Here is a 14,912-nt window from a genome sequence, read left to right as displayed (position 1 = left end):
ATCTCTTCAATAACTGTTAAGAGGAGACTTTGTGCAGCAGGCCTTCATGGTAAAATAGCTGCTAGGAAACCACTTGTAAGGACAGGCAAAAAGCAGAAGAGACTTGTTTGGGCTAAAGAACACAAGGAATGGACATTAGACCAGTGGAAATCTGTGCTTTGGTCTGATGAGTCCAAATTTGAGATCTTTGGTTCCAACCACCGTGTCTTTGTGCGAAGCAGAAAAGGTGAACGGATGGACTCTACATGCCTGGTTCCCACCGTGACGCATGGAGGAGGAGGTGTGATGGAGCTCTGCTGTTGACACTGTTGGGGATTTATTCAAAATTGAAGGCATACTGAACCAGCATGGCTACCACAGCATCTTGCAGAGGCATGCTATTCCATCCGGTTTGCGTTTAGTTGGACCATCATTTATTTTTCAACAGGACAATGACCCCAAACACGCCTCCAGGCTGTGTAAGGGCTATTTGACCAAGAGGGAGAGTGATGGGGTGCTACGCCAGATGACCTGGCCTCCACAGTCACCAGACCTGAACCCAATCGAGATGGCTTGGGGTGAGCTGGACCGCAGAGTGAAGGCAAAAGGGCCAACAAGTGCTGAGCATCTCTGGGAACTCCTTCAAGATTGTTAGAAGACCATTTCCGGTGACTACCTCTTGAAGCTCATCAAGAGAATGCCAAGTGTGTGCAAAGCAATCATCAAAGCAAAAGGTGGCTACTTTGAAGAACCTAGAATATAAGACATATTTTCAGTTGTTTCACACTTTTTTGTTAAGTCTATAATTCCACATGTGTTAATTCATAGTTTTGATGCCTTCAGCGTGAATGTACAATTTTCATAGTCATGAAAATACAGAAAATTCTTTAAATGAGAAGATGTGTCCAAACTTTTGGTCTGTACTGTATATATGTGTGTGTGTGTGTGTGTGTGTGTGTGTGTGTGTGTGTATATGTATATATATATATATATATATATATATATATATATATACACACACACACACACACACACACACACACACACACACACACACACACACACACACACACACACACAAGCGGTACTGTGCAAAAGTTTTAGCCAGGCATGGGAAAAAAGGCTTCAAAGTAAGAATGCTTTCAAAAAGAGGAGGGTTTATAGTTAATTTTTTAGCAATTAACACAATGCAAAGTGAATTAATAAAAGAGGAGTCTATACACCAAATCGATATTTGGTGTGACCATCCTGCGCCTTCAAAACAGCATCAAAGCATCAATTCTGTTGAAGGGAATCGGTCACCACTACCCGGAGATTTTCCATTTTTTTTTTTTATCCCCTTCTTCCAAGGGTCATAACTTTTTTATTTTTCTGGCCACATAGCCATACGAGGGCTTGTTTTTTTGCGGGATGAGTTGTACTTTTGAACAAAACTATTCATTTTACCAGATAGTGAACTGGAAAACGGGAAAAAAATTCCTAGTGTTGCAAACAAAAAAAAGAGCAATTCCACAATTGTTTTTTTTTTTTTATTCACCATGCTCACTATATGGTAACTGACCTGGCAAGATTTATTTATTTTATATTTTGATAAATCGGACATTTCTGAATGCAGCGATACCAAATATGTGTATTTTTTATTGTTTTATTTTTAATGGGACAAAAGGGGGCTGAATTTAACTTTTTTTTTTCATATTTTTAAAACTTTTTTTTTTTTTTTTACTGTCTTCAATAGTCTCCTTATTAGACTTGAAGCAGCAATTGTTTAATCGCCTGTGCTCTGTGCACTTTTTTAAGAAATCATGAACTCCCACAGGCGGGCATTCACAGGAGGCTCGTAATGACAGGCATGGGGGTCAGCAGAGCCCCTGCTGTCGTGACAACCAAAGGGTGCCCCCTGATCACGTCACAGGGGTGCCGATGGGCGAGATGAATGACGAGCTTCTGGTTGGCGCGTGTAAAATCTCGTTGTCAGTGATTGAAAGTGAAATTCAACTGGTTAACATCCGGGGGTGGAGAACTGCTCCACCTGTGGGTGTTAAAGGAACTGGATGCATTTTTTTATGTGGATTTGCAGTAAAATCTTCTTCTAAATCTAAGTAAAAAACTGTGTGAATAGATCCTAAAGAGGTCATGCATTCACATGGTTCTCTACAATAGGTCATGGAATTTTTTCTTACTGCCTAATATTTAAAATTCCCATAAACTACAATGGTACGAACAACAGATACGGAAGGTCAACTGTCTAATTCACATACTCTTTTCTGGAGTTTCCGTTGGGCTAAGAGACCCCATTCTCCAGGTGTCTACACAGTGCACCATTAGTAATTTCTAGTCCCTGCTCCTCAGCTGCTGGCCACTGCTCTTTTGTGTGTGGATGCCCATATATAGTTAATCTGTCAAGCATTTTTCAATCCGTATGTTTGGGGGCCACACAAATTGGCTTCTCAGGCCACAAGAGACCCCTGGGCCACAAATTGTGCACCCCTGGTATAGAAAAAGCCTGGAAAATATCAAAAGGTACACAGAACATGTGGTTATCCTGCCTCTAACCCCAAAGCACTCCTTCGTAAAATGGTCTGTGCTCGGCTGTGTTTCTGTGCATGGAGCACATCGGTTTTCTAAGATGGTAGCTAGAGTGCCATCCACAGTGCATTTTAATAGTTGCAATGTCTCATACCTGAACTTGAGATTCTGAGAATAATTCCTCAGTGTCTTCATCCAACACCTTCTGATTCCATGATGCAAGCTGGATCGGAGCTACAACAGATGTAGAATCTTTCTGAACACTTGGTTTGATCTCTTTGGCTGATTGCTGAATGAAAACACAAGGAATATACAGTTCAAAGCACCATCAGGTCAATCAGTGATCATGTTTAATATTGGAAAAATATTACATGGACAGCGAACATTGGACATATGCTCTAGTAAGGGTAAATCAGTGGGTTCACTTGCTGTGCTGTTGAGGAGCCTTCAAAGCCAAAAGTACATGGTCCTTAAAGTAAAAAAAAAATAAAATAAAAAAATGTGTCAATGGAGGTCCAAGGCTTCAAGTTGAAGAGTTAAAGGGGTTGTCCTGTCTTTTGCTAAAAGTCTGCAGACGGTCTGTGTAATTACGCACTTCTAAATCCTCAAAGTGCGCACACTGCATGCTGTCAGGAGTGTCCAGGGTCTGTTGCGAGAGTTGGGAGTAACATGACTGCAAGTATGCGATTTGCATACATTTAGCAACATTCCGACTAGACGCGTGCGTGGCCTCACTCAATTCAATTGCTGCAATCTCAATCCTGCTGGCTTCTCAGCAAATTCCCAGCATTCTGTGACGATTCAATGCCTGCAATGAGCATATTGGCTTCCAGTGCCAACATTTGCATAAATTAGGTTTTTATGCTAAATTCATTTTTCTTTTCAATATTTTAAAAAACAAGTGCAACTTTCCATATAAATATGTATGGTGAAAAGCAAACATCAGAATTCTTGCAATTTTCACACTGGCCGCCAGCCAACAAATATGTGATATAAAGTGGGCAAAAGGAACTAACATATCTAACAAAGTACACCAAACTGATCATACATTATGAGCCACTGTGATAAAGTTGTCACATTATCAGACTGCTTATGCTGTCTAAATTAGAGAGCATTAGTAAATCTGCTACAGTGTCTCTCTGTTTTATCGGATAGAGCAGGAATCTATGCATGTGCCCAGTCTATGGTGTCCATATTCCTTAATATGGTATGAAAAATGGGTTTTTCAAATGGGCTTTAAGATATATGTAACAGCAGCTAAAAAAGCTAACCTTTTTTTCAATCCAAAGATCACTCTTTTCCATAGTAGTTTTGGGCTGTGTGTCCCCTTGGTCCTGTAACTTGCCACTTGTTTGCAATGTCTGGCGTTTCGGTTGTTCATTGATTCGGCCGAGTGGTTTGTTCTCCAGCTCACCATCCCTCTCTTTTTCAAGCAGAGTGATCACCATCCTTATGAGGTAGATATCAACTTGAGGAGCTACCAAAGATCTTATAGCTTGAAAACTCGATAGATCTGTAAATAAAAAATTACTATTACAAAATAAAATCTTGAACCACTGTTTTCAAAACTAGTACAAAGGAATAGATTGTGTAACCTGTTTTAACCTGGTTATCTTGGGCAATTCTTCTTTTCCATTGCAGTAGTTTTGATAAATCTCTTTTCAATGTTTCTCAGAGCAATTTACAATAAAAGGGGGGGGGGATTTGTTTTTATAAATATAAATTGGCAAATAACACTACTAAAGAATTTCATGATTTGGTAATAAATTTAAATTTGATCTATAGATTATGTGACATTAGCAACCAAAAAACAAACAAACAATCTATATTCATTTACTGAATTGTCACACCACATGGGGGTGTACAGAGCTCCCGCTTGGCTGCGACCTAGGGGTCTAGCATTTACTACCGATATTGGAAAAATCTGTGATACTTCTCATCACCCTTGTCAGCTAAATGGAGGTTAGCTGCAGTGATGGTAGTGGAGAAATTCCAGATTAAAGAGAACCTCTCAGTACAATTTTGCAATGTAAAGTAAAGATATGGCCGTAATGATGCTGACATACAGATGAAATGGATACCTTTGGTGAAGAAATCCGCTTTGTGGTTCTTCTTTAACCAGCATTTGAAGTTTTATGCTAATTAGTTTTAGGTGGGGGGTCTTCTCCTTCCAGTCTGTGATTCCCGAGCCCTCTGCCTGCCTCTGGAAATTGAATGACAGATCACTGCTTTTTCAGTGACCTGGCTCTAGATTGAAATTTTGTGCTGGTGCAGACATTTCTGCAGGCAGTGCATGCGCAGACTGATTTCTCTAAAAGACATCACTGAGCAGAAAACTACGTCTGTGCATCGGTGCAAGGATTCGGTTTGAGCAGTCATTCTGTGCTGACAAAGTACAAGGATTTGGTGCATCACCTTCCACCTGCTTGTTTTCCCTCTATCTCCACCCCCTTCTATGATTGACAATGCTGGCTTGATATAGCCACATAAGGGCAGAGATAAATGGAGAAGCAGGTGGGAAGGAGTAGTTAAATGTTTGGTCACACCATGGTGCACCGAGTGACTGTGCTTGGTTTGAATGGTCATTCTATGCTGAGTCCCTACATGGCACAAAGCAATTTTCTACCAAATGTGCACACGTCTTTCCGGCTCCTGCTGACCAGAATCATTTCATGTCTTGTTCCCTGTCGTGGGAAATCGCACAAGGGGAGTTTAATTCCAGGGGAACAACATGGGTGAAATGGTTCCACTAAGCAGGAGCCAGACGTGTAGCGGCACATGTGCAGTTAGGTTTTAAGCTCTGCCTGCTGTAGGGCAGAGCAAAGTGCGCCTGCGCGAGTCAGCAAGCGCGAGATTTTGTTTGGCTGTGGATGATGCTGAACGCGTCACACACATTAATCACACAATAACCCTGCCCACACCAGGCTCTCTATATACAATGGCTATAGACACTGAGCTGCTCATCACAGAAGGGGGCGGAGTCAGACCAGGAGACATGCCCTTCTGTGTCCAGCAATGATAAGCTCCTGGTGCTAAAACAATCATAGCAAGTTTTAACCCCTACAGCATGCTGTCTTCAGGTAACATAGCAAAAACCTGCTGACAGATTCCCTTTACCGCCTTACTACAAAACCCACTTTTGGACTTTCCTGACAAGCCTCCAGATTTTTCAAATCTGACACTCGTCACTTTATGTGGCAGTAACTTTAGAGTGCTTCTTCCTATCCCAGCAATACTGAAACTGCTTTTAGTGATATATTGTACTTTATGTTAGTGGTAAATTTAGGTCGGTAAGATTTGCGTTTATCAAAACAGTTGATGTTTGCTGAACATTTTTAAAAATTTGCAGTTTTTAAACTTTGAACATTTAAGTCACTAAAGCGGATAATTAATAAATAATATTTCCCATATGCTTACTTTACAATAGCATTTTTCAAACATCCTTTTATATTCCAGTACTCCAAAGAATGAACACAATGTGAAATGAAAAAACATAAAAGATGACATTTTTATTTCACTTAACTTTTTCATTTTTATAAGAGGTAATAGGAGAAAATGGACACCACAATTTGCTACTTTTTCCCGCATGCTGTAACATCCTATATGCGGTTGGAAACTACTATTTTGGCACAGAGCAGGGCTTGTAAGGAGGGGAGTGCCATTTGGCTAATATAGGGCAAGTTTGGCTGGAATAGATTGCAGATTCAATATTGGATTTGCAAAGCTCCTGAGGTGCTGAAAAACCAGAAACCCCCAAAAAGTGATCCTATTTTAAAAACTACACCCATCAAGAAACTGATCTAGCCCAACAAGTGCTTTACAAAACTTAATAACATTAGGCTGTGAAAATAAAAAATATATATATTTTTTCCCACTTGCTTTCTCAAGGGGTAACAGGAGAAAATAAACCTCCAATTTCTAAAGCAATTTCTCCTGAATACGCTAGTATCTCAAATGTGGTCAAAACCTCCTGTTTGGACTTTTGGAGTGCAAATCTGGCTGAAATAGACTGTGAACGCCATGTCAACTAGCAGTGCACCCAAGGTGCCAGAACAGCAGAGAACCCTCAAAAGTGAACAGATTTTGGAAATTATCCCCTCCCAGAATTCATTTAGGGGTATAGTGAGCATTTCTACCCCACAAGTGTTTCATAGAGCCTTCTAACATTGGGCCATGCAATAAAAAAAATACATATTTTCCACTAAAATGTTGTTTAAGCCCCAAACTTTTCATTCTCACACGGTTAAAAAATAAGAAAATAGATGACAATTGGTCACACAATTTCTACCAAATGTGGCAATTCCTCCTTATGTGGTCAAAAATTACTTTGAGTGCAAATTTGGCTGGAATAGATCGTGTGTGCCATTTACAAAGCTCTCAAGTGCCACAACAACAGAAATCACACAAAAGTAACTCCATCTGTGGTCATACACTACTGTTTGGGCACAGAGCAGGGCTCAGAAGGAAAGGAAACATTTTCCAAGAATAGCTTGTTGATGCCACCTGAAGAGCACTAAGGTGCAAGAACAGAAAACCCCAAAAGTGACCCCATTTGGCAAATTACACTCCTCAGGGAATTCCTCAATGGAAGACCTGGGCAAAGTGCGGCCTGCAGGGCACATGCGACCCTTTGGATGTTCTGGTTGCGGCCCACAGACCAGTATACACAAAGGGCTGGATACAGTGATGTCCTGCACTACCACCACCTGCCCAGTGTCCCACTGTCCTCGGGATGCAGGTACTGGTGAAAATAATGACAGAATAGGGAGCAGTCAGCTTCCTGCTTCATCATTGAGCCTGTGTGTCTCAGAACGCAGCAGGTGCAATGACATCACTATATAGCGCTAACTGTGCCTCAGTACACAGCGCAGACTGGCAGTGGGGTTGGGTGAATAGCTCTATTTTTTTTAGTTGATAGTACATTGTGGAAAACTGTGGGGACAGAATACTGTGTAAGGTGGCTGTGTGGGCACGTCATACTGTGTAAGAGGGCTTTGTAGGTGCAGGGACATTATACGGCGTGGGGGGCTTTGGTGACAAACTGTGAGGGGACATCATACTGTGTGAGGAGCTTTGCAGGAACATAATACTGTGTAATGGGGGCTTTGTGAGGACATGCGCTGTAGGGGGGATTTATTAACAATAATGATTCAGTATTTTGTGTATCAGTGTAATGACAAAAACGCATTTTTGGTGTATTTTTTTAATTTATTATTTACGGCGTCCATCGTATTAGTTAAATATGACAGTTTTATAGCTCAATTTGTTTTGGATGCAGCGATACCAATTTTATGTACTTTTGTACTTACATAAAAAGTGCTATTTTATTGGGATAACTTATTTTTTTTCACATACTATATTTATTTTTTTACAATTTTTTTTGTTTACTTTGTCCTGCTATGCAATTTTAACTTTTACTGGTCTGATCGCTAGGCTAATATACTGCAATACTTCTGTATTCCAGCGTATCAGACCTGTGAATTCTATTCTGACAGGAGCTCTGGAGCTGGCAGACTCTGAGACCACAGGCTGGCCTCAGGACATCACAGTAAGCATCAAAACATTGCAATCAGATTGCGGGGGGCTCTGAAGACGTGAAAGAGAGAGCCTCGCTCACTCTCACAACGATTAAGATGCTGCAGTCCCTACTGACGACCGCATCTAGAGAATTAAATAGCCAGGAATGGTGCTAGCTTCAATCGTAGCCGTTGCAGCAGGGTGTCAGCAAGAATATACAGCTGACGATAGATATAGGCGGCTTTGCAACCACTCCTTGCCAGATGTAATAAGTCTATGCAAAAAAAAAAATAAAAATTCATTTATATGTCTGACCTGAGTTGATGGTTGGTCCTTTAATGATCTCTGTAATTGTCTTCTGTATAGCAGGTGTCAAGCCAGCTCGCAGCACATCAAGGGGATAACCAGCTTTCAGTGCTTGCCATAAATGCATGCCAACAGCGGTCAAGCTTATACTTCGGGTATCAGCAATTTTTTGCTGAAAAGAAAAATACAAACAATACACTTGAAGTACAAACATAAAATGTACAAGATTTTTATGGGTTTCATATTGACTGAGATTTTGCTTTGTGACATTTCGTACTTCTACTAGTGTCAGTGTAGTCGTTAAGCCCCGAGAGGAAGAATGTTTTATGTCGCATGGCAAACTTAGCAGATAAACGGGGAAAAAAAATAAAATTAGAACACCTTAGCATCAGCTCATCTCCAGCAGGAATATCGGACCTAAATGTTGAAATCAAGACGCACCAGATTCCTCAGCAGGCCCCCCATCCACAGGCTTGGCCAAATTATGATTTGTATATGACAAGCTTTAGATTATTTTTATCTACAGAGAGATTTGAAATACTACATACTAATTACATGTCACAGCAAACCAGGATGTAAAGAATGTAATGTGAAGAAGAAGGATTTAAAGAAGCAATCCAACACTTTTTTACACATATAATGCTTGCTCATCAACAATATTCCAGTAGTGCAATTTATTTAATCTCAGCTAAAGTGGAACTATACATCCTCCCTTCCTCATCATAGAAAGTTGGGTCATGTGATCAGCTGTCATTAGAAAGAATCAACAGCATTATGAAGAGACTCTGGCATCATGGGAAATATAGTTTGCCTTAAAAGGGTATTCTAAGGTTGTCTATTTAGCAGCTCACAAGTCTGCAGTCTCCTTACTTCTGGTTTCTGGAAGGGCAGGCACTCTTCTTTGAATGACAGTTCTGGTGAGCATAGCTATAGTATTAATAGAGCTATAAAGTTGAGCACAAATTCTGATGTAACACATTCAGCCATGAGTGGTTTGTTCTGGTGTGTTCACTGTCATCACTGTATTTAAATATCAGGATAAAGTGCATTTGAAAAAGCACATGGTTCTGGACAGTGAGAGCCAGGATACTGGGGGCTGGGCGATTGTCGTTGTACAGAACTGATAAAAGCCCTGTCAGGAGCGGAGAGGGAGAAGGAGGGAGATGATCATTTAAATGCTGTATAGAAATCATTGATCTAAAGAGAGTTGACTATTACGTTAGGAGTTAACACTTCTGGAATATAACTACTGCATACTTGGCCAGGCTCTATTGGTCAAACGCTATGGAAACCAACTGTACACTTCGTAAGATAAAATCTCTCATTTGCAGGAGAATGAAAGCAGATTGAAAAAGCTAGACAACTGCAAATTTGCTTATTTTCATGCTACCTAAATAAAGCAATTTAATAACTTCAAATCACCTTTTTCAGAGAATCATAGAGTTAAAATACAAAAATACAACATGGCAGACAACTCTGACATGGTACATCAACTAAAACAATTATACACAAGTCATATACAAAACCTTTTCATTTTTTAATAAAATCCTGCACTATATAGGCAAAAAAAAAATGGTTGTAGTGCTTATTTAAGGTGGGCATAGAAATTATGACAATTTATCTGGTCCAACTAATAAACCATTTTTCAAAGTGATAATTAGGAGTCTATGATGCGAATAGATATAAATCTATTCCAATTATAGTTGGCCATAAATATCAGATTTACTTCTTTATTATAGTGCAGAGAATTCTAGTTACCGGAAATAACTGTCACACTCACCATTGACAAGCGCTGCTCCTGAAACAAGGAGTAAGTAGTACGAGGAGACTCTGGGAATGCCATGCACGCTGAGCTTTTGGGAACAGCCACAATGGTTGGTAAATTTGGACAAGGAACATTAAGTGAATCAACCTGAAAGTAAAGATGTAAAGTTCATTCAAAAATTAGTGTTCACTAGACTGATCAGACAGTCAAGTGGGACATCAATTTCAATCAATACCAGTTTAATGGATACTATAAATCTTCATCGACTTTTTAGAACTTTTGGATGAATTATGCAGAATAGAAAAATATACATAGCTGGAAAATGGCAGACTGCCAGTCAGTATGGAGTTTGGCAGTAATCTCGGTACTAGTAAATGTGATCTGAAATTAGAGGAACAATGCACAAGAAAAATCATGAATATATATATGTCCAATACCTTCAAAGTGTTGGCGAGGCAGAATTCCTTCACAACCTCCACAAGGGGTGCAAGCATATTAGCCTTCGCCTCTGACACTCCATCAAGTTTTTTCATATTCTCAATTGTAGTTGGCCTAAACATTTATTGATAAATAACACAGAATGATTTGTACTTGAACAATATAACAAAACGAGAATATTTTTTTCCTTCACTTTGCTCATAGCCTTTTTTTTTTTTGGCATTTACCCCAGCACATCCTTACTACGTATACAAACATTTAAAGAGGTTATCCACTACTTTTACACTGATGGTCTATCATTAGGATAGGTCATCAATGTCTGATCGGCCGGGGTCCAACACCCGTCACCCCCGCCGATCAGCTGTTATCGGTCTTACTTGCGAAGCTGGCTGTCTACTTGTAGTGGCTGCTGCAGGGTACTACACATCCACCTCCTATTGATCTGAATAGGTCGCCGCCGACACCGATAACAACCGATCGGCGGGGGTGCTGGGTGTCAATGTAAAGGTAGTGGACAACCTCTTTAAGGTAAAAAGAACCATTGGTTTTTGGGCAATAGGTTGTTTCAGCCCCAATATTTTCCATAAAAGATATTTTTACTTTTTTAGTTACTTCATCAATATGTCAGAAATTTTTGAATATAAATTCTGAAAATAATTTAAAAAGAAATAAACTTACCTAATTTTAGCCATATCCACAAGCACCTTGTTTGTAGCCAATACAGCTGGTGGGATATCCTTCTCACTGGCTATTTTTTGCCTAGCTGCAACAAGTTTGCCATACAATGTAGTCTGCCAGGGTAGAAAAAATATATACTTATTATTTATTGTTTTTCCTTTTTTTCATTTATTTATTACTATTTTTTTACAGATTTAGAAGTCATTCAGACGTCAGTAATTTTTCTTGTACACAAAAAAAACAGTCTGCTCTTCATCAGTGTTTCGGATGCGATTTTTCTCAATGTTTGTTTTACCATCAGTGTTTCATCAGTGATTTTCACGTATGTTCTATCAGTGAAAAACATGGATAGAACATTCAGAAACACTTCAATAAGGCCTTACAGTTCTTGCCTTCATGAACACTTTATACAACAGTAATCCCAAACTAGAGGCTCAGAAAGTCAAATATTCCATCCACGTCACTTTATTGCTGCAGCCAACTAAAGATTGGTAAAGACCACAAAAAGCGCGAGCAACAAGGTATATGAAAGGTATATAATGGGTTTTGCAAAGTGTCAGGAAAAAAAACTTTTGAATCTTAAAATGTATGTGTTATTAAGGGGGTTAAACTTTCATGTATATTTAACCTATATAATAATGCAAAATGCAATTTTCCATTAATCATATTCTAGAACTGCTCTATGACTTAGTAAAGGAAAGGATGTACTATGCAAAATCATATGAATGTTCAATTTACATTTGCTACATCTATACAGATAGCTCTAGTTGTTTGATCAGTATCTACAGTGAATAACAACTATCTGTTATGGTTCATCAGCTAAATGGAGCAGAACAATTACAATGAGAACATTGAGCCTTGGGTTTATAATCGCTTTTTCTTTTAAAGAAGCCCCCTCAAGAAGTTTTAGTTTTCATTATATCTGTGTATATGTGCATATAGTACAGTGTTAGTGTATTAATATACACACCTACTGGTGCCTTCTCCAGGATCTACCGCCGTCTTCTCCGGGATCCACCGCCACTGTGCTCCTCTTCTCAGTGATGTCACTGCTCTTCAGACTCTCCAGGTCACACTGTGCTTTATGCGTGAGCTGGAAATCTCTTTTACAATGTAAGCCTATAGATCCTCGTTCTGACGCTCCATAGGCTTACATTGTAAAAGCCACTTCTGGATCACACAGAGCCCAGCGTGTCTCAGAGAGTCTGCAGAGCGGTGACGTCACTGCGGAGAGGAGAAGAACAGCTCATAATCCTGGAGAAGGCAGTGGTAGGTGAGTATATTAATAAACTCACACTATACTACATGGACATATACACAGATTTAGTGAAAAAAACCTTCATGGGAGGGCTTCTTTAAAGTAATTTGTTGAGTTTTGAATTTTTACTAAAGTGAAAAATTGTAAAAGCTTGAACATTAGGTTTATCATACAAATGTAAATAAACTGTGTTAATGAAATAATTTAATTGCACAACAAAGGTTAAAGTAACAAGAAGAAGAAAAAAGAAGTAAAAATGGGAAAGAGGAAAAAGGAGGATGTGTAGGAAAGGGAAAAGGACATGGTGGGTGCAACATCAATATCAAATGATAGGCTAGCAAGTGACAGGTGTGGATATACATGAGCTTGTATTCAGTTAGAATACCAAAAGTTTTTTCATGGGTCATAAAATAGTCGCTAGAAAAGAGGAGGCAATTTTGGGATATAGTAAGCTTTCTCATAGATCTCAATTGAGGAATGAGGAGGGCTTTGCCTGAACAGCATAGAATAAAGGACTCACAGAGCTTAGCGTCTGCAAATATATTCTGCATTATCCTGTGGATTCAGCAGGGCTGTGGAGGCGGTAAGCCAAACCTCCGACTCCTCAATTTCCATGACACCAACTCCAAGACTCAGACTCAGACTCCTTCATACATGGCTCATGTTTAAGTGATAAATTTACTGTAGCACAGATTCATCTCAGCTAAAAGTCTAGACCCTGGATCATGAATAGGACAGACATTTATAGGACATTTCATAACTTTCCCAAATTCTTATGAAAAAAATAATCCACACAAACTGCACTGAACTACTGTACCCAAATTATTATATATTTTAGGAGTTGAAGTCGGTCCATTTTATAGCGACTCCACCAAAATGGACACTGACTCAGACTCCTCCTCCAACTTCACAGCCCTGGGATTCAGAACGAGGGATCATTACAGTGTGTTGTGCTGCTTTCCCCACAACCTCCTCCATTTGTTGATTGGCGAATCTATGTACTTATCATAGATTATGAAAAGATCAAACGCTGGCAGAGATCAGACCCAAGACAGAGAGGCCTGCCTAATATGGCAGCATCTATTTCCACACCAACAAAGGAAAGGTCAGCTATGGCAGCAAAATTATAGTTGTTCGCCTGCTCTACACTTAACCAACCACCCAAATTATCTGATGATCATAAAATTATAAATTTACCATCTTCTAATGACCTGGCGGCAGTGATAAATGACACCCAAATAAGACCCATGGAGTTAGAGCTACGGAGACAAAATGCTTGCAAATCATCTGATCCAAGACACTGCACAGGAAGTATGTGCTTTACCCCTCTCAATCCCAAAAGTTTCTACTACTCAAGAACCCACTTAAAAAGATGGTTTATCTGCAATCACTGTCAATAAGACACTTGATAATCTACTGAAGAAGGCATAAAATACGGTATGGACCAAACCATACACAAGGAATGAAAAGCTTAATGCACACGGGCAGCTCCGCCACACAATGTTACTAGCTATTGGCTTATATCAACTCACCTGCAGCTCCATTTCTCCTGGAGACAAGGCTGGTTCTGGTGGTTTGGACAGTTTGCGCGGTGAAATGAATCTCAAAATGCTTAAATAAAGAAATCAATACAAAATGAATACGTTTAAAACAAGGTTTATGACTTAATTCTAATTAAATAGACAGTGTACATAGAGATGAGTATTTCTAATATACATGATAAAACCATGGTGCTGTGGGAGGAGATAGCTGATGTCCTAACATTATAGTTAAGCAAAAAGATTTGCAAGACCCTGACAATATTCAATTTAAACAAAAATAGGCAACTTTAAAACATATAAAATATGTACTTTAATTGACCTTCAACTAAGCAAATATTGATTAATACCTGGTTGAGGGGATTTCTGAAGTTTTTGAAAGCTTCCCAGGTTCTTCATATGAAAACTTGTCTTTCAGTGAGATTTTCTGTAAGTGGAAATAAACCGATAGAAATACTGCCACCAAGACTAATGAACAGAAACGTGAAAAGACAAGAAACTAACCTGAATGGCAGCTTCAGGCTTCTTTGATCCTGCATCTGGCACCAGCTGCCTAACCATTGGAGAACGTGGCTGCAAACTACAGAAAAATAGAGAAGTCAATGCAATTACATCCCATCTAGGGTCCAGCTGTTCTTCATTTACACTCCCTACTTGAGCCATTACTCTGGATCTAAAAAGCTTTGTGATTCTTGGGTTAATCTTTAGTATAGTGTAGTGGGGGTGATTCTACTGCTGGGACCTCATTAGTTCAAATAAAAAAGACTAGACTATGGTGGGAAAACAGACTATGGTTAGATAACTCCTTTCAGTGGGCTAGCTATCAAAGAATAAAGGTCAAAACATATAAAGTCATACTAATTTTAACGATCATAACAGTTCCCCAATTTTTGGTTAGTTATAAATA

At 39.4% G+C, this 14,912-nt stretch overlaps 1 protein-coding gene across 6 annotated transcripts in view; it reads right to left on the bottom strand.

The window, feature by feature from the left end:
* WRN (WRN RecQ like helicase) overlaps positions 1 to 14,912 on the bottom strand; it is a 202,690-nt gene that overhangs the window by 5,702 nt on the left and 182,076 nt on the right. For all 6 annotated transcript variants that reach the window (XM_073636942.1, XM_073636941.1, XM_073636943.1 and 3 more), the window contains 9 exons: positions 14,510 to 14,585; positions 14,356 to 14,432; positions 14,000 to 14,078; positions 11,210 to 11,322; positions 10,531 to 10,645; positions 10,109 to 10,240; positions 8,338 to 8,500; positions 3,777 to 4,018; positions 2,660 to 2,794 (listed from right to left, as the gene is read on the bottom strand). In XM_073636942.1, the coding sequence (XP_073493043.1) occupies positions 2,660 to 2,794; positions 3,777 to 4,018; positions 8,338 to 8,500; positions 10,109 to 10,240; positions 10,531 to 10,645; positions 11,210 to 11,322; positions 14,000 to 14,078; positions 14,356 to 14,432; positions 14,510 to 14,585 (1,132 nt within the window). The remainder of the gene's footprint in view (positions 1 to 2,659; positions 2,795 to 3,776; positions 4,019 to 8,337; positions 8,501 to 10,108; positions 10,241 to 10,530; positions 10,646 to 11,209; positions 11,323 to 13,999; positions 14,079 to 14,355; positions 14,433 to 14,509; positions 14,586 to 14,912) is intronic.

Source organism: Phyllobates terribilis, unplaced genomic scaffold (genome assembly GCF_046119375.1).
Source record: "Phyllobates terribilis strain yellow unplaced genomic scaffold, ASM4611937v1 Scaffold_1__5_contigs__length_1240528914, whole genome shotgun sequence".
Lineage (NCBI taxonomy): Eukaryota > Metazoa > Chordata > Amphibia > Anura > Dendrobatidae > Phyllobates > Phyllobates terribilis.
This window is presented reverse-complemented; position numbering and strand designations above follow the sequence as displayed.